Below are 25,377 nucleotides of genomic sequence, written 5' to 3'. Positions count from 1 at the left end.
TTAATATTTATATATTTAAAAATGAAATGATTAAATAACCGACGACAGACAAATTGAATGCCACATGACTGATGGCAGAATGAGTTACGAGCACCCAAAGAGGAAACAATAATATATGTATTAAATATAAGATAACGGACAACTCCGAAAAGAAAGGGATTTGAAACAATAAAAGATTCAGACAGCGTTTGCATGATAACATTTTAATGTGAGGCACTGTCGAGAGCTACGGTACGTCTTGCCTTTACAAAGGAATGGACACACTGGACGTCGAGAGCGGCAACTGTGTAAAACCGTAACATTGGTCCACATCCACATTTCTATAGCTTTACACTCAGACCAGCTGAGAAAGTGAATTAAGAATTTGTCTAGCCATTGAACAAGAGGACAATATCTCATATCGTCTCAGATGATAGTATGCAACATTAAAATACGTTTTCAGATTTGGGTGTAGGATACGCTACATACTACAACTAGTCAACACTTAAATAGTAATTAAAAGGGGATTAAAAGAACACTGAGAACTGTTACTGTAAGAGGCCAACTCAATGAACTCAACACACAGGGAATATACAGATAGTGGTTGTATTTTCAATAAAGCTTGCCTAGTAACTGTAATGAATATTTGACATTCTTGCGATCACACTCGAGTGAAATTGTGAAAGTCCAGAGAGTTCTCTGCACTGACATCATCAATCTTCGAATGGTTTTCATTGGCTTGCCTCGGTCACATACGGCAGCAGCCAATCAGATGAAGAAATTAATAAATCCACTCCAGCTTCATGTAAATAAAGCTTTTTATACCTGAAATCAAAGTGGAAATGAGGAACTGTCGTGTATTCCCACAGAGAAATATCTTTCAGATTCAGAACGAGTGTTAACAAAGCTAGATATATCTTAAGAGTGACAAATGAGTAACTGAATGCCATGGATTTAAAATACAGAAAAACACACACTTGGTACAAAACAAAACACTTTGCTTATTTACAGATTAGACAGTCTCTCTGCAAATCCTTTGAGTGAGTTGTCAGGAAAGTTCAAATGCTCCACTCCAGAAGGCAACAGGTCCCATCTATGGATTTTACAGACACAAGGCTATTGTATACAAAAACGTTTGGGAGCTAAGCTCAAACACAGCGGTTCTTCTTTGAGAAGAAGCATCAGTGTAGTAGGATTGTGTTTTTCTTCTTAAATGGTTCGTCCTGAAGCAGAGCCCAGAGCATAGTGCTGTACTGTTCACGAACAGCCGAACGAGGACAGAGTTTTGAATGTTAGTCTGGCATGTCGATGCACAGTTTGGGCGGTGGCACAAAGTATTTGCCAGGACTTTGGGTGATCACCACACCCGTCTTCTTACGAAAAATGGGAGGGATTTTAGGCACCTCGTGGATGGGTAATTCCTCGGACACCTCTGAGTCCTCGTGGTGCAGGTCATACGATATGTTGCCATATTCCCTCAGGAAGGGGAAGAGTTCAAGAAGAAACTGGCAGAAGTCTTTGCGAATGCCGAACCACCCTGATACAGAGAGAAAAATACAATACTGAGTCTTTTTTTTGTGCATGATTTCTTTCCCCATTTAAAACAAAAAATTTAGTTTTGCTGTAGTGAATGACAAAATGGTTTGTTCTAATCATTGATTAGAGGGAAACAAAATCTGTGGGATAACTTACACAGCAAAATTTGACACTCAAGGTATAGGGTTTGTGTAAATCACTACAAATAAGAAAAATCGTAGTGCAGCAAACACTGCATGTATTTCTTAGAAAGCTGAGCGTTATGAATCATTATAGACTATACTGGGAGGTTATCCATTCTGAATTATTCTCGTCAAGCCATTATAATGAATGAGTAGCAAGGAGACCAATATGTTGTCGTTCAAAAGTTTGGGAAGTTTTTTAACGAAGTCTGGTGTGCTCATCAAGGCTGCATTTACTTGATCAAAAATACAGAAAAAAAACTAATATGAAATATGATTGCAATTAAAAATAACAGTTTTTTATTTTAGTTTACTTTTAAATATAATTTATTCCTGTGATCAAAGCTGTATTTTCAGCATCATTACTCTGGTCTTTAGTGTCACATGATTCTTCAGAAATCATAATAATATGCTGATTTATTATCAGTGATGGAGACTGTTGTGCTGTTTAATATATTTCTGGAACCCGTGATACTTCAGGACTCTTTGATGTTTAAAAAGTTAAAAAGAACAGCATTATATTTTTCAAAATAGAATTCTTTTCTAACAATACAAGTCTTTACTTTGATCACTTTTTATCAATTTAAGCAATCCTTGTGGAGTAAAAGGATTCATTTATTTAAAAAAAAGAAATAAAAAACCTTTACTGATCCCAAATTTTTAAAAGGTAGTGCATTTTGTTAGAAAAGATTTATATTTTAAACAAATTGTTCTTTTTACCTTTTTATTCCTAAATGAATCCTGAAAATAAAGTTTAACGTGTTCCAAAAAAATATTAAGCAGCATTTTTTTAACATAGATAATAAATCAGCATATTAATGATTTCTGAAGATCATATGACACTGAAGACTGGAGTAATGCCAGATGAAAATTAAGCTCTGCATCACAGAAATAAATTATATTTTAAAGTATATGAAAATAGAAAACAATTATTTTAAATTGCAATAATATTTCACATTATAACTATTTTTTTTCTGTACAAAAGCAGCCTTGAGGAACAGGAGAGACTTCTTTAAAAAAAAAACATTCAAAATCTTATCTCATACTTTTGAATGTTAGTGTAGTTAACACACATCACGTACAGTGATTGCCTCCTTTCTGGCCAAACGTTGTCACCATCAGAGTCAGCAGAGAAACCCAGAGAGGAACAAACACCGGGACGTAGTTGGAGTTGTAATGACCGTCCAGCTTGTGAACGAGAAGAACCTGAAAACAACACGAACACAAACAGTGATGAAAGTCAACCCTGTATTTATAAACGCTGAGCTCACAAAACAGATGCATAAAAGGAACGACCACATTCTTCAAAGAATAGCTCACCCAAAACATTAAAAATGAAGGTTAACATCCATCTGACTGTGATTCGGGACAATCATTATATTGATCATATTAACCAATTAAAAAAAAAAAAAACACTACTTAGTAAACTTTATCCGGTAAACTGGTACATTGCATGTAGCTCATATTGCATACAAATATATTTAAAGGCGCTGTATGTACGTTTTTGACTCTACTTAAGCATAAAAACACCATATGTTTGCAGATATTTAAGAAATATGCGAAGGCATCATACTTGTTAATATGAAAACGAATGCTACAGTCAGTTATTCTCCTTTGAAAATGTGCGTTCCAGCCCAGAATGTCGCTCTCTGTTTTGGTTTGTGAGACCGGCCCATTGCCGGTTTACCCAATTGTATTTCAGCATCCCGGTTTGCCAGTTTGCGGAAAACACATTGTATTTCATTTCAGTCATCGCCAAGTGCGCTTGTTCTTGTTGGTGTCGTCACTCTGGAAATCAAGTCTGAGGAGAAGGGGCAAGGTGAAAAAAACCCTCTCCAATATTTTTAATTAGGACTGCAATACCTAGTTCAACCACTCGGTGCCAATCCTACATCCAGCACCTTTAACTAAAATATTTATAATGATGAGCGATGCAACAGTAATGTGGTTGACAGATCTGGAACTACTTCAGAGCTGGGAGTTTCCTCAAAAATAATTAAGCATGAAACAGGTGGTTGAATTGGCTGTCTTGGTTCCAGAAGTTTTTTTGTTGTTGTTGATAAATTACAGGATAGCATAATAAAGATACAGTTCAAACTAGACACATGTATTTGTGATCTCAGTAGCTGCTCTGGGTGGCATTTTCCAAAAGCATCATAAACATATGGAGACCTTTGGTGTCAAGGCATGCTTTCTAATGAGATGCTACCTGATGAATATCTCGAGAAGCAACAATCTTGGTAGTCTAAGTCTTGTCAGCTGGTTATTTTCGCACTTTACAGGGCAGCCAAACTGGTGACTTTAGTGCAGACACAGCATTCTCAATCTCTGTTTCGGGAGTGTTATAGCCATATTTAAATAATGGAAATACATTAAGTGAAGTGGAGCTACTACTGCTCCTGTTGCACAACAAGAGATTGTTATATGGTATACAAATGCCATTTTAGACATTAACAGGTCATTTAATGACCTTACATTAAACATTATTGCAAAATTTGAATTTGAAATCTAATTTTTTCTGCTTTGTAATCTATCAAAGTTTGGCATACTGTCCCTACGGCAGACACTTTGCTCATGGTAAAAACACTAGAAAATAGCAGTATGTCAGTTAATCGTAAGTTGCTAGCAGCTGTCATCTAATAAAAACTAAGTAAAACATTTTTCATAATAGTTCTGATCAGATGGACTGTGATTATGGTGATACTTTTTTTTTAAAGAAATTAATGCATTCATCAAGGATGCATTAAAATGATCTTAAGTGTTCTTTTGCATTTTTAATTAATCAAAAAATGTATTACGGTTTCCACAAAAATAAGCAGAACAACTGCTTTCATTTTCAATCACAATCAATTTTCAATGCTGATAATAATCAGAAATGTTTCTTGAGCAGTAAATCATCATATTAAAATGATTTCTGAAGATCATGTGACACTGAAGACTGGAGGAATGATGCTGGAAATACAGCTGCGCATCACAGAAATAAATTACAACTTAAAATATATACAAATAGAAAACAGTTACTTTAAACCGTTATATTTTTTCAGAATATTACTGTTTTTACTGTTTTTTTAATTAAATAAATGCCAGCTCAGTGAGCAAAACTGACCCCAAAGTTTTAAATTAAATATATATATAATGATTTAGTTACTGATGTGCAAAAATAAATAAATCCATGAATAAAAAAGTTATTAAAAACTAGTTCTGTATATGTTTCTAGACTGGTTTAGCTTACTTCGTGCATAAACACAATCAAGTAAAAAATGAACGCTGTTGGAATCAGACCTCAAAAGTAAGCAGGGGCACCACTATGGTCATCCAGCTGATCGCCATCGTGATGTGTGTGCGCCGCTGCTCTGCGATGACATCCATGGACCGCAGGAAGAGCACAGACCAGACAATGTAATACAGCACCACCAGACACAAGAAGGACATGAGGATCCACAGCGGCACACACACCACCTGGAACACACACACACTGCTCTTACTCTCAGAACAAGGCACAGAGATGATAACAGCAGAGCTACAGGTGAACGATGATTTGGCAGAAGTGAATCAGTGTAGCTGGCGTCCTTACCAACCACGGCCAGCTGATGATCTTATCCAGTCTCAAAGCGATGAAGATGAACTGAAGAATATTTACAGAGCACAGAATCTCCAGCTGGTGAAACAACACAGAGTAAGAGTTTACAATCAGGTATGATTCACTTCTTAGCTTAGAGAGATATGATTGGTATCATGTGGGTGAATGACACTGTGGGTCATACAAAATAAAAAATAAAACACGAAAAGAAAGAAATAAGAAAACATTGTTTATTAGGCTGTGCGATATTGCAGAAATATGTGATATTTGATATGCGATGCGATATTGCTTAAAGTGTGTAAAATCAATTCAAATGATATTTTAAAGTATTTCAAAAAATAACATTTTATAACCAATCTATGCTTCACATTTTTTCTTGGAAAAAAGAAAGTGAAGGCAAGTGAACAGTCAGTAAAAAGAAAAAAAAAGAACAAATACACAATTAACAAGAATAGATGAAATAAAGAGTAGTATTCAGGTACAGAAATGTAATAATTAAGTGTAAAATAACACTGCATAGTGTTCAGTGTATGAAATTAAATTTAGATTAATAGCTGTGTTTTGTTGTTAGATTAACTTTCGTGACATTCAGCAGCACGTATTTATCAGCGCGCTGTCCCTTTAAGACTGACTGCACTGCATAGAAGCAGACTGTTACTGAGATGATTCAGATATTGCATGCCTTGCGATATATACATTAGTAATATATTTTGATATATTATGCAGCCATAATTGTTTTAGAAGCAAGAAAAAAAAATGGAAAAAATATTTTATATTTTGTTTCTTTACTATAATACAAAATTATAATAAAAAGTCATCATTTTTGTTTTATATAAACCTTTTATATAAATGTGAAAAACTAATAAAAAGGTTTTCAAGCATAAAAACTAAAGATTAATAGAGGTTTAAATTTAGCATTTAAAAAAATAATGACTATAATGCATTTTTACTATGATTTACAGAAGACAGCCACTAAAATGTCATTTAGTGTAACAAAAGTTTACATACCAAAAAAAATGTTCATTCAATCTAGTCTTATTAAAACTAATTTTTTAGGGTAGCTTTTAATTAAACATTTGTACTATTTATTTATTTTTTAATTGTTTTTATTTGTTGTCATTTTGATTTGTATTTCTTTTCATATCTTTGCTTGTTGTATTATTTTATACAGTGTATTATTTGTTTTTGTTCAGCGCTTTGAGATCTACATTTAAAGGCGCTATAGAAAATAAACATTATTATTATTAATATTATTTAGAAGCAGAATCTTTAGATCTATTTCAGGATCACAGTGCAGCCCTTAAAATGTTAATGAATTGTCATTTACTAGTCTTTGCTACTATCCTTCAAACCACTAGATTTGACCCCTTTGTCAGGATAAAATAAAATTTAGTAGGATCACTTATTCTTTTATATATTTTAATAAGTTCAGCTCAGAATAAGTGTTTCATTTTTACATAAATATATCTGTTACACTGAATGATGACAGAACATTATTTCACCCATGTTTTGACATTTTATTTTCACAAATGTTATTTGAAAGATTAAAGTAGATGCTTTATGCTTTCTATGTATGTAGCATTTATGTTCAGAAGAAAGAAACTCCTTCAGGTTTAAAACCACTTTTGAGTGAGTAAATGGTGGTGTAAAAATAAAACACTATGACAGAATCGACAGACAGCTGACTTTCTCTTTTATTTTTTGATGAGCTATTCCTTTAACGTTAATAAAACAACAAAACACAGAGAGAAAAATCACTCACTGCTCACGCACTGAAGAACATTAATACCGTTGCTTTAGGAATCAGCTTATAAAGTGTTTTATTTTTATATTTGTCATTACATTTCTTGAATGCTCTGCTAAAAACATAGATTTTACCTGAAAATAAAGAACTGCTTGTTTTATTTGAACATTATGTATAGTTGTAATGTGTCATTCTTTTATCTTTTATTATAAAAAAATAACACAGATTTTTATTTTCGCCCTCTTTGACCTAAATATCTGCCAATCTTTATTTTTGATACCTTGAAAGGCTTTGTCTTTATAATAGGGAAATTAGTTTGGCTGTAATCCCTAACATGACAAAGAATTGTGATAAAACCGTGAAATGATATTTTTTCCATTTCGCCCACCCCTATGTACACTATTTAGTTATATTAACAGATTAAAAATATCCGTGTGATACTATAGCAATGAAAACAACCGCGACAGATGGGAATAACTACATTTTCATGAACCTATGTAAATGCAATTTAATTTCTATGCATGAGATATAATTTCTTATTTTTATTTTGGCATGAAATATAACCTCAAGTTCAACATAATTTGGTCGACTTAGTGTGTTCCAGAAAAATGTTCCTCTGTGTTTGTAATCACAGCTGATACCTCGAGCGATCGGTCGTGTCTGAACCCCCACACGCACGCCGCCACTGACACGGGCGAGACGAAGAAGAGCGGCATGAAGACCAGGAGCCAGAAGTGTGAGCCCCGCTGCACACGGTCACACACCAGCACCTCGAAGGTGAGCAGGAGCAGGTGGATCCCCACAGCGATCAGCATGGCCTTAAACTCCACACACGTCTCACCCTCAGCCCTAAAGACAACAACTTACTGCATGAAGCACAAAATCACACTTCCTTAAAGAGATAGCTCACCCCAAAATGAAAATCCTGTTGTTATTTACTCACCCTTATGTTGTTCCAAACCGGTACGAGTTTATTTCTTCGGCTGAACACAAAAGAAGTCAATGGCTACCATCTACTCTTTGGAATCTCTTACAGGTTTGAAACAACATGAGAGTTAGTAAATGATGACAGAATTTTATTTTTTGGGCGAACTATCCCTTTAAGTCATAAATGCATCATGATGTGGCATTCTCACAAAGACTACATCTATAGCTGGATAATGTTAAACAAATCATTACACATTTTGATTCGGTGTACACATAGCATATCAGGGACCTTTACTGTATTTACCGTCGTCTACTGTACAAAACATATAAATGCAATGCAATGCAATACTATAATTGAGAGATTATTCATGCAGAATAAAGCATAAACCCTCATGTTATGTCTAGGGTCAGATTGACAACAGAGCAACTCTGACTTCTCTATATATATTAATTATATACTTTCTGACCTTTGCTAAATGCATCATACAAATTCATAAACATGCACATCTTGTGTTACAAAGTTTTAAAAATGCCTGTGTACATTTTGACCCCACCACTTTTTTATTTTTTGGTGAAAAAAAACAACATTATATGCAGAATATTTTTTTAAAATAGTGTTTTACCTTTTCCTGATGAATCTCTCTCATGAGAGGCTCTATTGCCTCTCAAGACAAAGTATTGAAGGAGTAAATATCATTTATGCCTTGGCCGTACAGCATATGAAGGCCAATTTTTGTCCTTTACAAAGTTTCATATACCATTATCTACAAAAATGTGTTCACCAACACTGTACACATATTTTTACAAGCATCTATCAAAAAATGATTGTTGTTGGGTTTCCCTATTATATGAGGACTTTCCATAGACATGCATTTTTTTTTTTTTTTACATTTTTACATTCCCACACACAAAAATCCAAGCTGTTTTCCTCATGGGGACCAACTAAATGTCTCCACAATGTCAAACATTTCAGGTTTCATTTTTCTGTTCTTGTGGGGACATTCATTCTCTGTCTAGAGCAAAAGAAACACTGGGAGTCAGGTGTTAGGGCAATATTTGGATGATGATCTCAGAAACTGAGGACAAAAATAATAATAATAATAATTATTATAATAATAATAATTACATAAAAATATCAGATTGGTAAGTAAAAAAAGTCTATATATATTATCAATTTGAGAAATGCATTGATGTATTTAAATATTTAGGGTCAATTTGCACATAACAGCCAATATTCTAGTAATATGCATACTAACAAGCAACTAGGTGATTCTGTTCCCCAATCTAAACTGTTACCAAAGGTGTTTCACTTAAAGGTGTTTCAGTCAAAGTTTTTCAGCAGTTCTGATCATCTAAAGGCCTCTGCAATCCATGCATCAGATATGATACAGTAATAATAAGCGTCTTCATTAGAGACTCAATCCTACAAGCCACACACCCGTGATCATAAGCAGGAGAGAGTTGTGTCTGACCTGTACTGTGGGTTGTGTGCCCAAACCCCGGTGCCCACAGAAGCCCCGATGATGACCATGAGCTTCCAGAGCCAGATGGGCGCAAACACAGCCCAGTAGCTCCACTGGATGACACCATCCAGCCTCAGAGACAGCAGCACGGAGAAGAGCAGCAGACAGGCGTAGATCAGGAACTTACTGCAGGACCACAACAACAACAACACACATGCGGTCAGAGCACGAGCTTTACACATATGTCAAACCTATTTCTGTCAGGATCACGAGACGGGCCTGACTGAGACACAGAACAACAATCCGCTCGCTTCACTGTTTAATGCTGCTAAACTGCGTGAAAACAAAAACAAAAGGCCTGCGCGGTGAACATTATCAGCTAACGTTAAGCTAACAGAGTGAATGGTAGCGCATTAAAAACAAAGCGCTGGGTTTCATCGTTCGCTAAAAAACACACAGTTCTTACCTAGGGTTGAAATCTTGAAAAACGCCTCGGAGATTCATGGTTTCCTCTTCAGACCATAGTTAGATGAAGTGAGAAGGGAAGGCTCAAGGATGGCTAACTGACTGGCGCTCGCTAGCGGACAGCTGGCGGACGCGACCAGACGCGGTGACGTCAGATGCACGCCGGACGGCGCAGTCTACGTTAGAGCTGATCGGGAAAACAAACGTTAGTTAATTAATTCTAGGTCAAATTTTGTTTGTTAATTCTAGGAGAAATTAATTTCTGCAATCTAATAAAAAAATAATAATTATGCAATTATTGCATTATAAGGTTGCGTAACAAAGACGTTTATACAGGTTTGTTAAAGAAATTTAAATTAAAATGCAATTATTTTTAATCTCATCAGAAGGTGAAAATCAAAAAACACAGTTCAGGGCAGTACAGAACCTATCTTGATCAAATAATTCACATTTCACATTCAGACTCTAGTCTACTACATCTGTCTACTATATTATTATATCGTTACAATGAAGCTCATTATATAGAAAGCAGAAGCAGAAGATCAACATTTAGGAAGAATGTGTGTATGAAATCTATACTGGTTTATATATATGTATATATATATATATATATATACACACACACACACCGTTGTGCACATAAGTTTACATATCTGTTGCAGAATATAATTTTAAACAAAATAAGAGGGATCATGAAAATTGCATTTTATTTTGAATAAGCTAATTCACATAACAGATGTTTATATACTCTACAAGACAAAATAATAACTGAATCCATCTTTTTTGTAAACTGAGGACAATTAAGGGAATCATACATAACAATTACAAAAGGTCAAAACATTTACTGATGCTCAAAACTTTTTGAATTGGATGATTGGGGTAAATTGTCTTCTGGGAAACATGTATGTATTTACTTCTGAAGTGCAGTACTAAATGAAAAAAAAATTGATCTTTAGTCAAAATAAGAAAAATGTACACATCATCACCCTGTTCAAAATTTACTTTTGCTCTTGATGCATTGTGTTTCCTTCTTGGGCATCAGTAAATGTTTTGACATTTGAGTCCCTCAATTGTCCTCAGTTTGAAAAGATGGATCATAAAATCATCTATGTTATTTAACATTGTATGTAAAATCTGCAGTATTTTTTCATGGAGACATAAAATCCACCAAAGTGTAGGAATCAGCCTGAACCACTTCACATAGACCATTGTTAAAGAGCAAGGGTCAAACCTCATATTAAACACCTTTTTGCAATCACAAGACTTTAATGTGTAAATCCAATAATTTACATAACATAATAAATGCGGTACATGAGTAACGGTAACATGAGTGAGTGCAGGATAGGCAATAAAAAGATCCTTTCAAACACACAAGCAAGATGAAAAACATTTTTAGCATATGAAAAGTCTATTTAAATTAATATACACAAAAAATTTTTTTAAATTGAGTCACAGAATGTATGGTTACAATTTAAAGCATGGTTACACACAATCATTAACTGTAAGAACAATCATCAGCTAATGGATTTTTTATTGAGCTTTCATATTATTATATTAGTGCACTAGCTCCAGCTGATTAGATGCGAAAGGTAAGACTCCGCTGACATAATACGCTATGCAGAGTGAGAGCAGAGCAATGACGAGGAGCAGCAAGAGCACTCGCCAGAAGCCAAGATCTTCCACAAACTCCTGCCATGTAGTGCGGAAGCTGGACAACATGCCATCGCTGTGATGCAGGTGTGGGTTGAGAAGTGAGTGGCTCTCCATGGCACTGCAGGAGAATAATGAGTAAACACACTTATGAAGAACAATTCACAGACAACTCTGGAAGGGGGAAAAAAAGTCGGAATTGTATAAAATAGGTAATCATCTCACCTTTCATTCTCAGCCATGTGCATCTTCTCCAGACTGGAATGGGAGCTGCGGTTGAAGCCCTTCACTTCCTGTTCCTCCAGCCCCTCCAGCAGATGGAGCGCGTCCTTATTCACACCGCGTCTCTTGGCCAGCACCAGCGGAGTGGCTCCATTGTGATTACTGTTCAGATCAAAAAGCAGTAACATCAAGCGGTCAGATTTTTTATGGTAGCTGTAATACTGGCCCTGTAACACGAGTAATGTTAGTCAGGGCTCTTCAAACCACAAAGAGGTGCTAAGAGGTCAGCAGAAAAAGAAAGAGTAAAGAAAGTGAGAAGAAATACGTACAAAAATAATACTAAAATACAATAAATAAATGTTCAGCATTTATAGAATGTGATATTAGGCTTAAGGACTGGCCAGAAATCCTGAGATCAGTACTTTCCAACTCACGTTATGATTTTTTACATTCAAACCTCTATTTTATTTTTTAAATGTAAAAAAAAAAAAAAAAAAAACTCTTATGGACACCAAGACTAATTTACATTTAAGCAAAAATAGAGTAAATATTGTGAAATATTATTACATTTCAAATAACTGTTTCTATGTAAATACATATGAAACTGTAATTTATTTCTGTGATGCAGCGCTGATTTTTCAGCATCATTCCTCCAGTCTTTAGTGTCACATGATCTTCAGAAATCATTCTGATATACCGATTTACTGCTCAAGAAACATTTCTGATTATTATCAATGTCAAACACAGTTGTGTTAAGAAACAGCATTTATATGAAATCTTTTGTAACATCATAAATGTCTGCACAGTCCCTTTTGACCAATCTGCTGAAAAGAAATATTAATTTCTTAAAAAAAAATGGTAGTGTTTTTCAAATATCAATCTACATTTATATTTTATGTGATGATTGTATTTTGGGGTCTGTGCCACTGAAAATTCCCATACATCCATCCGTAATTTCATAGTTTTGATTTTTCTAAAATGTGAACAAACTTAAATATACGTAATTTTTTACTTGTACCTTGGAATAGCGTGTGAATCCCATGGTTTATGAGTATGGTAATTCAGTATCATTATTTACAGTATTGGGGGCAAAGCATTACAAGTAACACGAGTTACGTAATTAGATTACCTTTTTCAAGTTACTAGTAAAGTAACTTATTACTTTTTAATGTACAAGAGAATATCTGAGTTACTTTTTCAAATAAGTAACGCCAGTTACTTTTTTGCAATTTATTGATTGACAGCTCTCCTGTCCCCATGTTGAGAGAAATCTGTAACTGTAATTCTAAAATAAATGTAAATATGCATTAATTCATCTCACTCACAAAAAAAACAAAACAAAAAACAAACACAGTTTCAGTATTCCTCAAAATGAATAAAAATAATGCCACTCAGAATATGATGCAAACCTGCAATGATTAAATATTAAACAACACAAATATATTTTATGTTTTTAATCCCATTCTATAAACCAGTGTCTTTGCATCTGACCTTCGATGATCCAGTTCAACTGTACTAATAAGCAAAAATTACTTTAGAGAAACATTTGTGTGTCTTTTTTATTGCTGAAGTGTGTTGACATTTCTTCTTCTGCATTCTACTGTACGGACGTAAATTTACTTTCCCTTCAGCCTGAGGCGTATTCATTTCACTTTTGGTGTGAAAAGGCTTTTATATTTGCCAAAACTTTTTTCTTTTAAAAACAAACAAGCAAACCCTTTCCAGATTTAAAAAGTAATGCAAAAGTAATGTAACGCATTACTTTCCATGAAAAGTAACTAAGTAACGGAATTAGTTACTTTTTTATGGTGTAATGCAATATTGTAATGCATTACTTTCCATGAAAAGTAACTAAGTAATGGAATTAGTTACTTTTTTATGGTGTAATGCAATATTGTAATGCATTACTTTCCATGAAAAGTAACTAAGTAACGGAATTAGTTACTTTTTTATGGTGTAATGCAATATTGTAATGCATTACTTTCCATGAAAAGTAACTAAGTAATGGAATTAGTTACTTTTTTATGGTGTAATGCAATATTATAATGCACTACTTTCCATGAAAAGTAACTAAGTAACGGAATTAGTTACTTTTTTATGGTGTAATGCAATATTGTAATGCATTACTTTCCATGAAAAGTAACTAAGTAATGGAATTAGTTACTTTTTTATGACGTAATGCAATATTGTAAAGCATTACTTTCCATGAAAAGTAACTAAGTAATGGAATTAGTTACTTTTTTATGGCGTAACGCAATATTATAATGCACTTCTTTCCATGAAAAGTAACTAAGTAACGGAATTAGTAACTTTTTTATGGTGTAACGCAATATTGTAACCCATTATTTTCCATGAAAAGTAACGCATTACTTTCCACGAAAAGTAACTAAGTAACGAAATTAGTTACTTTTTTATGACGTAATGCAATATTGTAATGCATTACTTTCCATGAAAAGTAACTAAGTAATGGAATTAGTTATTTTTTTATGGCGTAACGCAATATTATAATGCACTACTTTCCATGAAAAGTAACTAAGTAATGGAATTAGTTACTTTTTTATGGCGTAATGCAATATTGTAACACATTACTTTCCATGAAAAGTAACTAAGTAATGGAATTAGTTACTTTTTTATGGCGTAACTCAATATTATAATGCATTACTTTCCATGAAAAGTAACTAAGTAATGGAATTAGTTACTTTTTTATGGCGTAACACAATATTGTAACACATTACTTTCCATGAAAAGTAACCAAGTAACAGAATTAGTTACTTTTTTATGGCGTAACGCATTACTTTTAAAGTAACCTTCCCCAACACTGATTACTTCTAGTCACTGTACCATGGCACCCATCACGAGATCATGAAGACACTGACCAGATGTCAATCTTGAGGCCGTTGGACACCAGGAACTGGATGGTGTCTACATGCCCACACATGTGCAGTGCCGTGTTGCCCTGCGAGTCAGTGGCCAACAGATCAGCACCGAACTTATGCAGCAGAGAGCAGATCTCCACGTTTCCCCGAGCGGCAGCCAGATGCAGTCCTGTGCGTCCGCGGCAGTCCCGAGTGTTGGGGTCGAATCCGGACTCCAGGAGCCGTTTGGTGTGAGCGAGATCCCCGTCGATACAGGCCTGCAGCAGAGGCACCGTGGTCTGCAGGGAGTCACTGATGAACACGTAGGACATTCTGCACCTGATATCCGATAAAAACCACATTTGGAACAGCTGACATGACACATCAGAATGCTATATTAAAAAAACTACTTCTCTAATATCTTTAGAATCATTATGCAGTTATAATGACCCCCCCCCCCCAGATTAATAGAAAATCTGTATTTTTACAAATTCATTTTTTCACACCACACCACATTAACTGTAAACAGCTGCTTAATAGGCTTAAAAACTGTTATTACAGCATCTAAAGTACTCCTCAAATCTCTGTTAGTATGTATTTATGAAAAATGCTTTATGCACCAACCATAGGTTAAAGCTTCAAAAACTGTAAACGTTTATTAAATAAAGGTTATTATGCTGGAATATCATTTACATGACAGCTAAACTTAACAAATGATTACTAGCTAGCGGATTAGCTTGGTCAATCAACAAAACACACGACTGTAAACAATAACACCATCTAATAACTTTCTTTATAATACTGCAGAAGGTTAATCAATACCTTGGAGTGATATCTTTAAAGTATCTTATAAAACCCGCTGCTTTCCCAGGCTCTATTGTGGGAAAAATAAATATGAAATGACGTACAAATATGGAGGGTCAATAGACTACGAGCTTTAGTGCATGTTATCAGAGCCCGTGATGAAAAAGAAAATTTGACTTCCGCGTCTCAGCTTCAAAGTCTGGTTAGTGTAGTTTTTCTGGCGCTGTTGACTATTAGAGCGACTCAGAGATGGACTGCGTTACCCACAATGCACCGCGGTGTATTTGTATTCCGATGACGGCCGAGAATGGAGGCAGGTAAGGACTTTATGGTTAAAAATACGAAATTGATCAGCGATTTATCGATTCGTTCGGCTGACAACGTTCAGATGATATTTGTGTTAGAAAAGCGTCGATGTGAAAAAAAGTCTAATGATTCATAAATTTCATAACTGAGTTTCAAGTTTTCTCATTGTTCTACAGTGGCCTGTGCATCTCTCTCTTGTAAATAAAGACACATCGTTAGTCTGCTTCACGAGTTAATACTCTGTTAATACTCTGTATGTTGGCACTGGCACTAACACAATAAAGAAATTACCATGTTTGTGGACTTATACTATGTTATGTACCATGGAATTCAAGTTACACAGTAAATACATGGAATATAAATATGTCATTTTGTTATATGCAAGAGCCATGGTATTAGCTTCTGAGGCCACCCCAGTGTTGTTGTGGGAAATGTTTATGTCAGAAGTACCTCAGCTAATCTTCCTAGTTCTGAAGTGCTGCTCTGTGTTGTTTAATCAGGATTTGACTGTGACTGTCTCACAACACTAACGTGTCACCAATTACTCCAGTTCTAGCCAAGTATGAGAATCAAATCAACGTATTCTCTGAGTTCCTGGAAGACCTGCCGGATGTAGATGAGCCAGTGTGGATCTTGGGAGCATGTTATGATCTTAAAACAAGTAAGACAGGCCACATGTCATGGCATTTTGCTTTCAGAATGAATTTACTGTATCAACACATTTGCTCTTATTAAATTGAATTTTGCATAATTGCATCTGGATCGTCGTCTTCCAGAGAAACCAGAGCTGCTCTCGGATGTGCACTCACGACTGTGGTTCACATATAGGAAGAAGTTTTCTCCCATAGGTAAGTCAAAGGGAAACCCGTCTGACTAAATGGAGTGGAGCTGATTCAGTCTTGATTGGAGGATGCTTGGTGACTGTGGTTTGCAGGAGGAACAGGCCCTTCATCAGACGCAGGATGGGGCTGCATGCTCCGCTGTGGACAGATGATCCTCGCGCAGGCTTTGGTCTGCAGGCATCTCGGTCGAGGTAAACAATGTGAACGCTTCTTATCGATAACAAGTGTGTGCAATAGCTGCTACCATACTGCTCATACAATACTACACTGAAATCACTAATGTACCTAACCAGTGTGATTGTTGATATAGAAATTAAATCCAAACCAAGAAGCAGGGTGAAAACTAGAGGCCAGTGAAAGAATGTTGCTATGACTTTTTTGAGCCAACATATTGTTTAATAAATGTGAAAAAATATGTCTATATTCCGAGCTATTTTAGAATTTGGAACCTCATCAGTATACCTATATCAGAAAGGAATGAATTGACGTCTTTATTAACGACAAAACATTTTTCAAAAACATTCTTTAAAGAAGGGTTTTCTCAGAAGTTTTATATACTGAGAAGATAATCAGATGGCATGCAACAGGCATTCTTTAAAGAGATCGTTCACCTTCAGGTGCTGGTCCCCCGTTGCCTTGCATAGTGTTTTTTTCCCTACTATGGAAGTCAAAGGGGACCAGCAACTGAAGGTGAACTATCCCTTTAAATAGCACAGCCAAATTATGTTGCGTGCCATGAAGGTTGACTTTTATTTGCCAGGGTCTACAAGTGCAGTTCTTGCTAAATATATGTTTGCAAATATTTAGGAAACATGTTAAGTTTGCATATTTAATTGCTCTCGCTCTTTTTGCGTGTCCAGCATTATTGCATACTGCAGTATTGAAGTGCTCTGCTTCTCTGTGTGTTGTAGACTGGAGATGGGATCCAGAGAAACGTCAGCCCAAAGAGTATCATCGCATCTTGCACTGCTTTTTAGACAAGAAGGATAGCTGCTACTCTATCCATCAGATGGGTAAAGCATATAATGTGTATGCGTGTGTGTGATTGTACTGTGATCGTTATTATTGGCCCAGCCCTCTCAATGTTCAATGCAAATGTTTTTTTTTAAACATTAGTTCACAACAAGTGCACATCATTTCATTGTCCGTCTGAAAGTGTGTGTGTGTGTGTGTGTAGCTCAGATGGGCGTTGGAGAGGGCAAGTCTGTCGGAGAATGGTATGGACCGAACACAGTGGCACAAGTACTAAAGCAAGTCTCATTTTTCTTTAAGAATGATATCTTAAAAATAATATTTTGTTGTTGGACACATTTGTCTCAAATCCAATTTGTGACCAAATCTGATGGTCTGCCTTTAAAATAAATAATTAAATAAAATAAAAGCATTTCTTTTTCAAATCTTAACAGTATACAGCATACAGAGTATACAGTACACATGACATTTTCTGCAGTTTCTTTCAGCTTTATTTTTTAAAGGAATAGTTCACACTCAACATTTTGGTTGAACTAACAGGAAGTGTCCGTTTTCTTTCAGGAAACTTGCTCTGTTTGATGACTGGAATACTTTAGCTGTGTATGTGTCAATGGACAACACCGTTGTTATTGAAGACATCAGTAAGTGTCTTTTTTCGATTAGTCATTTCAAGTCACATTTATTTAGATAGTGCTTTATGCAATACTCATTGTTTCAAAGCAGATTCACAATAACAAACAGGAAAATAACAGTGTTAATATTCTTCAGTTATGAAACCGCTTCAGTTGAGCTCTTAATAGGTTAATTAGATGGTAAATGTAGTAGATTTTGAGGAATAAATTGAGTGGAACACAATACGTCAATATGGTCTCAAAATATAAATGTTTTGTATCAGCTTCAAAACACTCCAAAATACAACTTCCAACAAACCTCACTTTTTTATTAATTTTAAAAGACTTAAATAGCTCTACTCTAAATGTGGAAATAACTTCTGGTTACACTGTAAAAAGGTGATTTTTCGCCATTGTTTTTATTTTGTTTTCAGTGCAAATGTCTAAAGATATATAAATCAACATACATTTACTTGAAAAATGCATAAGTACAAATTTCTTTCAATGGGCTCAGAAAAATCGACTTAATTCAAAGGGAAAACAAGTTTTCATTGTGCCTTCACAGATATTTGTTCTTGTTTTTAGCATCTATTTGCATCTGAAGTAAATGTATCTTGATTTAAGGATGTTAGATATTTGTATTGGAAAACAAAACAAAAATACTTAGAAAGATATTCATTTTTTTTAAGTGCATGCAGCATTTAGAAGCATGTCTTTATGAATGTAAGACTTTCTTAGGCCTTAATTTGTGGAAGAATGAATTAAGACTTTTTATGGTCTGCAGAAACCGTGTAAAGCAGCTCTACACTAGTGTCATTAATCATCTCATCAACTTTTGTTCTTGTCCGATAGTGTCAGAGCAATTAAGTCAATGATATTACTGAACATTAAGTGTCTTTTAAAGGGTTAGTTCACCCAGATAGCAAAATTGTCATTAATAACTTACCCTTATGTTGTTCCAAACCCGTAAGACCTCCGTTCATCTTCAGAACACAGTTTAAGATATTTTAGATTTAGTCCGAGAGCTCTCAGTCCCTCCATTGAAGCTGTGTGTACGGTCTACTGTCCATGTCCAGAAAGGCAAGAAAAACATCATCAAAGTAGTCCATGTGACATCAGAGGGTCAGTTAGAATATTTTGAAGCATCGAAAATACATTTTGGTCCAAAAATAGCAAAAACGACGACTTTATTCAGCATTGTCTTCTCCTCCGTGTCTGTTGTGAGAGAGAGTTCAAAACAAAGCAGTTTGTGATATCTGGTTCGCGAATTAATCATTCGATGTAACCGGATCTTTTTGAACCAGTTCACCAAATCGAACTGAATCGTTTTAAACGGTTCGCATCTCTAATACGCATTAATCCACAAATGACTTAAGCTGTTAACTTGTTTAATGTGGCTGACACTCCCTCTGAGTTCAAACAAACCAATATCCCGGAGTAATTCATTTACTCAAACAGTACACTGACTGAACTGCTGTGAAGAGAGAACTGAAGATAAACACCGAGCCGAGCCAGATAATGACTCGTTCACGAGTCAAGAACTGTTTCTGTCAGACGCATCCGATTCGTGAACCGAGGGGCTGATGATACTGCACATGTGTGATTCAGTGTGAAGCAGACCGACACACAGAGCGTCTGAACCGAACTGATTCTTTTGGTGATTGATTCTGAACTGATTCTGTGCTAGTGTTATGAGCGCGGGTAAACCGAAGGCTTGAATCAAGGGCAATCATCGCAAATGACGCCATTACATCGAGCGCTAAAGAACCAATGAACCGTTTTCTTCAACCGGTTTATTGAAACGAACTGTCCGAAAGAACTACTGGTGACCCGAAAACCGATGCAACCGGACAGTAGACCGTACACACAGCTTCAATGGAGGGACTGAGAGCTCTCGGACTAAATCTAAAATATCTTAAACTGTGTTCAGAAGATGAACGGAGGTTTTACGGGTTTTGGAACAACACGAGGGTAAGTTATTAATAAAATAATTTTGCTATCTGGGTGAACTAACCCTTTAAGCCTTGGGAGAAAGTTCCCCATGTTCTCCTTTGGCCCGACTTCATTCAGTCGAAGAAATGAATAATCTTCTTATTTCTCACTTCTAACCTTCTTGATGTTCTCACCTCTTTCCTCTGGACCAGAGAAACAGTGTAAGCAGCCAGGCCGGGAAAGCAGGTCCAGGGCCGGTCCCTGTGGCCGAGGAGAAGAGACAGTGTCCAGTCAGAGCTGTTTAGAGGCACTTCACCTTCAGTCCCAAATGCCCCTGGACTGGAGGCCGCTGCTGCTGGTCATCCCTCTTCGAATGGGCATCAACAACATCAACCCCGTCTACATTCAGGCCTTCAAAGTACCACACTTTTCTTTGACTGAAGAGTCTATTATCTTTCTTTCTTGGGTAGTTTTTCATTTATCACACACACACACATTGAATCTTCTTTTACTAGGAGTGTTTTAAGATGCCTCAGTCATGTGGTGTTTTGGGAGGAAAGCCCAACCTTGCCTATTATTTTATTGGATATATCGGTGAGTCTTCTCTTTCTAATTGTTTGGCGCTGTAATATACTAAATAGCATGCTCAATACATATGCATGATCCAATATGCTCTTCATTGAAAATCGAAGGAATCGGAGCAATGCTTTATCTTTTTGCTTTTTCAGATGATGAGTTGATCTATCTGGACCCTCACACCACGCAGCAGGCCGTGGACACTGAATCAGGCAGTGCTGTGGACGACCAGAGCTATCACTGTCAGAGGACCCCACACCGCATGAAAATCACTAGCCTGGATCCGTCTGTTGCACTGGTGAGAGCTCAAACCATGTCAATGCCAAAAGAGAAGTTTATTAGGCACTGGCGCGCTATTTTAAATCACTTGACAGCACTAGAATATACACTGCCTGGCCAAAAAAAGTCACCATCTGGATTTAAATAAGCAAATAATTGTTCCTGTGGCTCAGTGGTAGAGCATTGCGTTAGCAGCACAAAAGGTTGTGGGTTCAATTCCCAAGGAACACACATACTGGTAAAAAAATGTATATCCTGAATGCACTGTAAGTCGCTCTGGATAAAAGTGTCTGTTAAATGCATGGATGTAAATGTTAGTACTTTTGTTATCATTATTGCAGTTATTGATATGTTCATGACGTTGTATGTTTGGAAACTCTAAGGGATCGTTCACACAGAATGTATTTTTCCATTCCAATGCACTACTTTTCCATAGTTTTTCTGTGTAAACACACACTAGATGAATGTGTATGACTCGTGTCTTTAGCAGCGTCTCACATGATTTTAAAAGGTGCAATAGTAGACTTTGGAAAATGTTAACATTAGCCAGATAGCACTGAACGTGAACATCCCACCCTCCCAAAGCCACACCCCCTGAACGCATCCTCATCCTCAGAATACCATAGACAACATTACTACAGTCAGCTACATCAGCGGTTCCCAATTCCAGTCCATGTTCCGAAGTGAAGTAAACCCCTGCTCAAGGAGTAGGGATAGCAATGAACACTGTGTAGGGATCATGTCGATCGGAAAACAGTTAATTCACGAAGCTCACTTCTAACGAGTGGGTAATCTGAATCATCTGTGTAAGCTATGGCTTGTTTCCACTGAGCGGTACGGTTCGGTACAGTACGGTACGCAATTATTTCCCTTTCCACTGTAAGAAGTTGTGAATGGTGCCAAAAAGCTCTGCTAGTCTTCTAGTCCTCGTAAGAGAGAGATGCAAAATATGTGCACGAGGACAGAAATTAGGAACCGCTGGGCTACATCATGTGTCATTCACCAGCGAAAAAACTTAAAATTTACATTTATGCATTTAGCAGACACTAGCATTCAGGATATACATTTTTTTCATCAGTATGTACATCAGTGTACACACCCGATAAATAACAAACAGGCAAAACACATAAAAAATGTCCCGTTTTTGGCTGAAAAGGTTGTCGTGTAAACGGCCCCTTACACACAGTGTCAGTTCCAAAACAGTGGACCAATCAGAAGAGCCCAGAGGCGGGGCAAGCACAGTAGCAACTTTCTTATTTGACTGCAGCTTGTCATAGGAACCATTCCTGAACGCTGTGTCTCGCATTTAGACACAAAGATGCATTCTGTGTGAACGGCCACTAACTGATGCTTTGTCAGAAGACATACCCATGGACATATTCCAGGATGACAAGTGATTAAAAAAAATAAAAATACCTTGCAAAATGTTCATCCATCGAAAATAAACCCCAGCTTTCTGTTTTTTACTTCTCGTGAAGGCATATCACTTTAGACCATTTCACTTCTCAACGAAAATAGAATGATAGAATGCATTCAGGGTTTAATTTCATGGATCAGTAAAGGTGAATGTTTGTCCCTAGGGCTTTTTTTGCAAGAGTGAGGAGGACTTTGACAGCTGGTGTGATCTGGTTCAGCAGGTTAGACTCTCACATGCATGCAGAACCAATCGAGAACATGATTTACCAGCTTGCTTTCCTTACAGTTTTAACTTGCTGCCATTATTTCGCTCTGACTTTTAGAAGCTCCTCAAGAAAAGACATTTGCGGATGTTCGAGCTGGTGGAGAAACACCCGTCTCATTGGCCTCCATTCGTTCCTCCCACCAAACCAGAGGTGCAGACCACAGGAGCAGGTACTGAGGATAAGAGCCGTGGCATTGTGTGCTAGAATTTTAGTTATAATGCATTATCAGGATATTCTTAATGCATGCACAATACTTTGTTTAATAAACCCTAATGACGTGTTATGAATAATCGTAAAGGCTGTTATAACACTTTACAATAAAAGTAGAACAATGAACACATTCTATACATGTTACAATGGATAATAGTTCCCATAGTTATAATGTATACAAGTCTCATATCTTGAAGTGTCATATTATTTTGACTTTTACTTTAAAGGAATACTTCAACCAAAAATGAAGAATTGCTGAAAATGTGCTCACCCTCAAGATGTAGATGAATTTGTTTCTTCATCAGATTTGGAGAAATTTAGCATTGCATCCCTTGCTCTGCAGTGAATGGGTGCCGTCAGAATGAGAGGCCAAACAGCTGAAAAAACATCAAAGTAATCCACACCACTCCAGTCAATCAGTCAACATCTTATGAAGACAAAAGCTGAAACAAATCCATCATTAAGATGTTTTTAACTTCAAACCATTGCTAAAATACGAGTCTGTAATCCATAATAACATTTCCTCCAGTGGAAAAGTCCATGTGATCCTCAAATCAAAATCACACACACATTTTGTTTAGAACTGTTTTGGCTTATAAACGGTTCTCGATCTGTGCAGATTTCACTCCTGATTCAGACCTCACCACTTTTTCACTGGAGGAAGCGTTATTATGGAGAGAGGACTCCAATTTTAGCAACCGTTTTAAGTTAAAATGTCTTGATGCACTTGATGCATTTATTTCTTACAAATACAGTTTGTTTCTTAACTGTTTCGACTGGAGTGGTGTGGATTAAGGGTTTTTCTAAGAAATTGTGTGTACATTATAATACATAAAGTATGCATAACAAATACAGGCTTGATAGAAATCTGATAATAACCTAATATCATTGCTCTTTCTTCTAGAGTTCATCGAGTCCCCAGACAACTTTTTTGAGTCAGAAGAGGAGTTTGAGATCCTAAATGTGTGATCAGTCCACGGATGATGAGATGTCAGTAGGCTTCCTCTGCTCCACACCGCACAAGTGCCTCCGATCAACACCAATCACACGCTTCCCATACGCAAAAACACCAGAAGCACAGCAGAAGTGAGCTCCTTCTGTGGTGGACAGGAACATAACAAGCCAAGGATCCCGTAGATACTTCGTGTGACGCTTGGCCTCATTCAGAGGTCGTGTAGGAGACTTTTAACTATGGAAACAAACCGAGAACTCGTTGAGTTTGCATGAACTTCATCGTACTGTATCATGAAGTGGTGAAGGCTTTCATCAGGATTATATCTTTACAACCTCAACACACACTTACCTCCTGATGGGGGGAGATGGATAGTATGCAGACATCTTTAATTCAGTGTTATTCAAGGAAAAAAAAAAGTGCCTCTCTTTTTGACATATATGTGTTTCTGACTGGTAAAGGGGATGTTTCCTTTCCTTATTACAGTGGGTTAATTATTTCACCCACCTCTGCACATCTGTAAATATGGCTTCAAATGATGATATTTAAATAAGTTTAGTGCAATTATGATTGGTCACTTTTAAAAAATAAATAAATAAACTGTATAGCTAACTAATTACAAGTTCCTATCATTTATTGGTGACAATATTGTCCCTTTCATGTCCACACTGTCTTGGTATGGTTATAAAAGATGACAAATCTAACCACGACTCTCCTTTGGTTTATGTGTGAATTGAAATTATGTAATGTAATATTAATATGTAACTTATTCAAAGAAATACAAATATATATACACTGCCTATAAACTGTTATACACATAACTTTTGTGTCAGTATGACTTTAGATTTTTTTTCAATTTATTCAGCATGTATGCTTTAAATTTGAACAAAAATATATAATTTGGGTAACAAAAAAATGTCAATTTCTTATAAATTCTGTTTCTATTTAATGAAAAATCCTGATGAAATTGTATCAGTTTCCACAAAAATATTTTCAACATTGAAAATGATCAGAAATGTTTTCAATATATCAGAATGATTTCTGAAGATCATGTAACACTGAAGACTGGAGTAATGCTGCTGAAAATACAGATTTGATCACGGAAATAAATTATATTTTAACAGATCTTCAAATATAAAACAGTTGTTTTATTTTGTAATAATATTTCACAAAAAAAGATACTGTATTTTGGATTAAATAAAAGCTTTGATGAGCATAAGAAACATAAAAATAAAAAAAAACGTACCAACCCCAAACATTTGAACGGTAGTGCATCTTTGTGGTTTTTTATTTTTTTCTAATTCAGGAAATGTAACTTGATTTACTAATAGATTATATATAATATGTATCTATAAAATTCCCCTCTTCATTTTTTATGGACATAGTTTTTGAATAGGTGGGATGTATATATCCCATCAGTGGATAATTGTAGCTTAACTGTAAATATAGTCTTTTAGGCCAGAAGAGTGGAGCAGCTATCAACAGAGGTACAGGACATGTACGTGGGAAAAACTGGGGTCTTGACATGTCCACAGCAATGTTGCATCACACTAGACATGAGAAATCACAAGCACATGACTCAGTCAGGGATACCTTGGCACTTTTTTA

General features: G+C 36.0%; 3 protein-coding genes across 4 annotated transcripts; 1 reads left to right on the top strand and 2 right to left on the bottom strand.

Annotated features, from left to right (window-relative positions):
* Positions 1–187: 187 nt before the first annotated feature.
* Positions 188–10,037, bottom strand: tmem185 (transmembrane protein 185). Of its 2 annotated transcripts, XM_059541926.1 has the most exons (8): positions 9,878–9,977; positions 9,663–9,744; positions 9,421–9,593; positions 7,663–7,870; positions 5,272–5,355; positions 4,980–5,156; positions 2,780–2,903; positions 188–1,516 (listed from the first exon to the last, which is right to left on the bottom strand). In XM_059541926.1, the coding sequence occupies exons 3-8, from the start codon at positions 9,477–9,479 to the stop codon at positions 1,272–1,274; spliced, it is 897 nt and encodes a 298-aa protein (XP_059397909.1). In that variant the 5' UTR covers positions 9,480–9,593; positions 9,663–9,744; positions 9,878–9,977; the 3' UTR covers positions 188–1,271. The 2 variants fall into 2 exon arrangements, with proteins under 2 accessions (XP_059397909.1, XP_059397908.1); XM_059541925.1 differs by lacking the exon at positions 9,663–9,744 and having other exon boundaries at positions 9,421–9,597; positions 9,878–10,037.
* A 1,009-nt stretch (positions 10,038–11,046) lies between these two features.
* Positions 11,047–14,975, bottom strand: LOC132130038 (ankyrin repeat domain-containing protein 46-like). The gene is made up of 3 exons (XM_059541633.1): positions 14,625–14,975; positions 11,752–11,910; positions 11,047–11,647 (listed from the first exon to the last, which is right to left on the bottom strand). The coding sequence occupies exons 1-3, from the start codon at positions 14,963–14,965 to the stop codon at positions 11,431–11,433; spliced, it is 717 nt and encodes a 238-aa protein (XP_059397616.1). The 5' UTR covers positions 14,966–14,975; the 3' UTR covers positions 11,047–11,430.
* Positions 14,976–15,635: 660 nt separating this feature from the next.
* On the top strand, positions 15,636–24,385 carry LOC132130039 (cysteine protease ATG4A-like). The gene is made up of 13 exons (XM_059541634.1): positions 15,636–15,724; positions 16,264–16,374; positions 16,490–16,561; positions 16,648–16,746; positions 17,467–17,568; positions 17,733–17,805; positions 18,089–18,168; positions 20,283–20,488; positions 20,586–20,664; positions 20,799–20,944; positions 22,506–22,562; positions 22,665–22,776; positions 23,722–24,385. Exons 1-13 carry the CDS (start codon positions 15,715–15,717, stop codon positions 23,784–23,786), a joined length of 1,212 nt encoding a protein of 403 aa, XP_059397617.1. The 5' UTR covers positions 15,636–15,714; the 3' UTR covers positions 23,787–24,385.
* Positions 24,386–25,377: the final 992 nt, after the last annotated feature.

The sequence above is a fragment of the Carassius carassius genome, chromosome 47, assembly GCF_963082965.1.
Source record: "Carassius carassius chromosome 47, fCarCar2.1, whole genome shotgun sequence".
Classification (NCBI taxonomy): Eukaryota; Metazoa; Chordata; class Actinopteri; order Cypriniformes; family Cyprinidae; genus Carassius; species Carassius carassius.
This window is presented reverse-complemented; position numbering and strand designations above follow the sequence as displayed.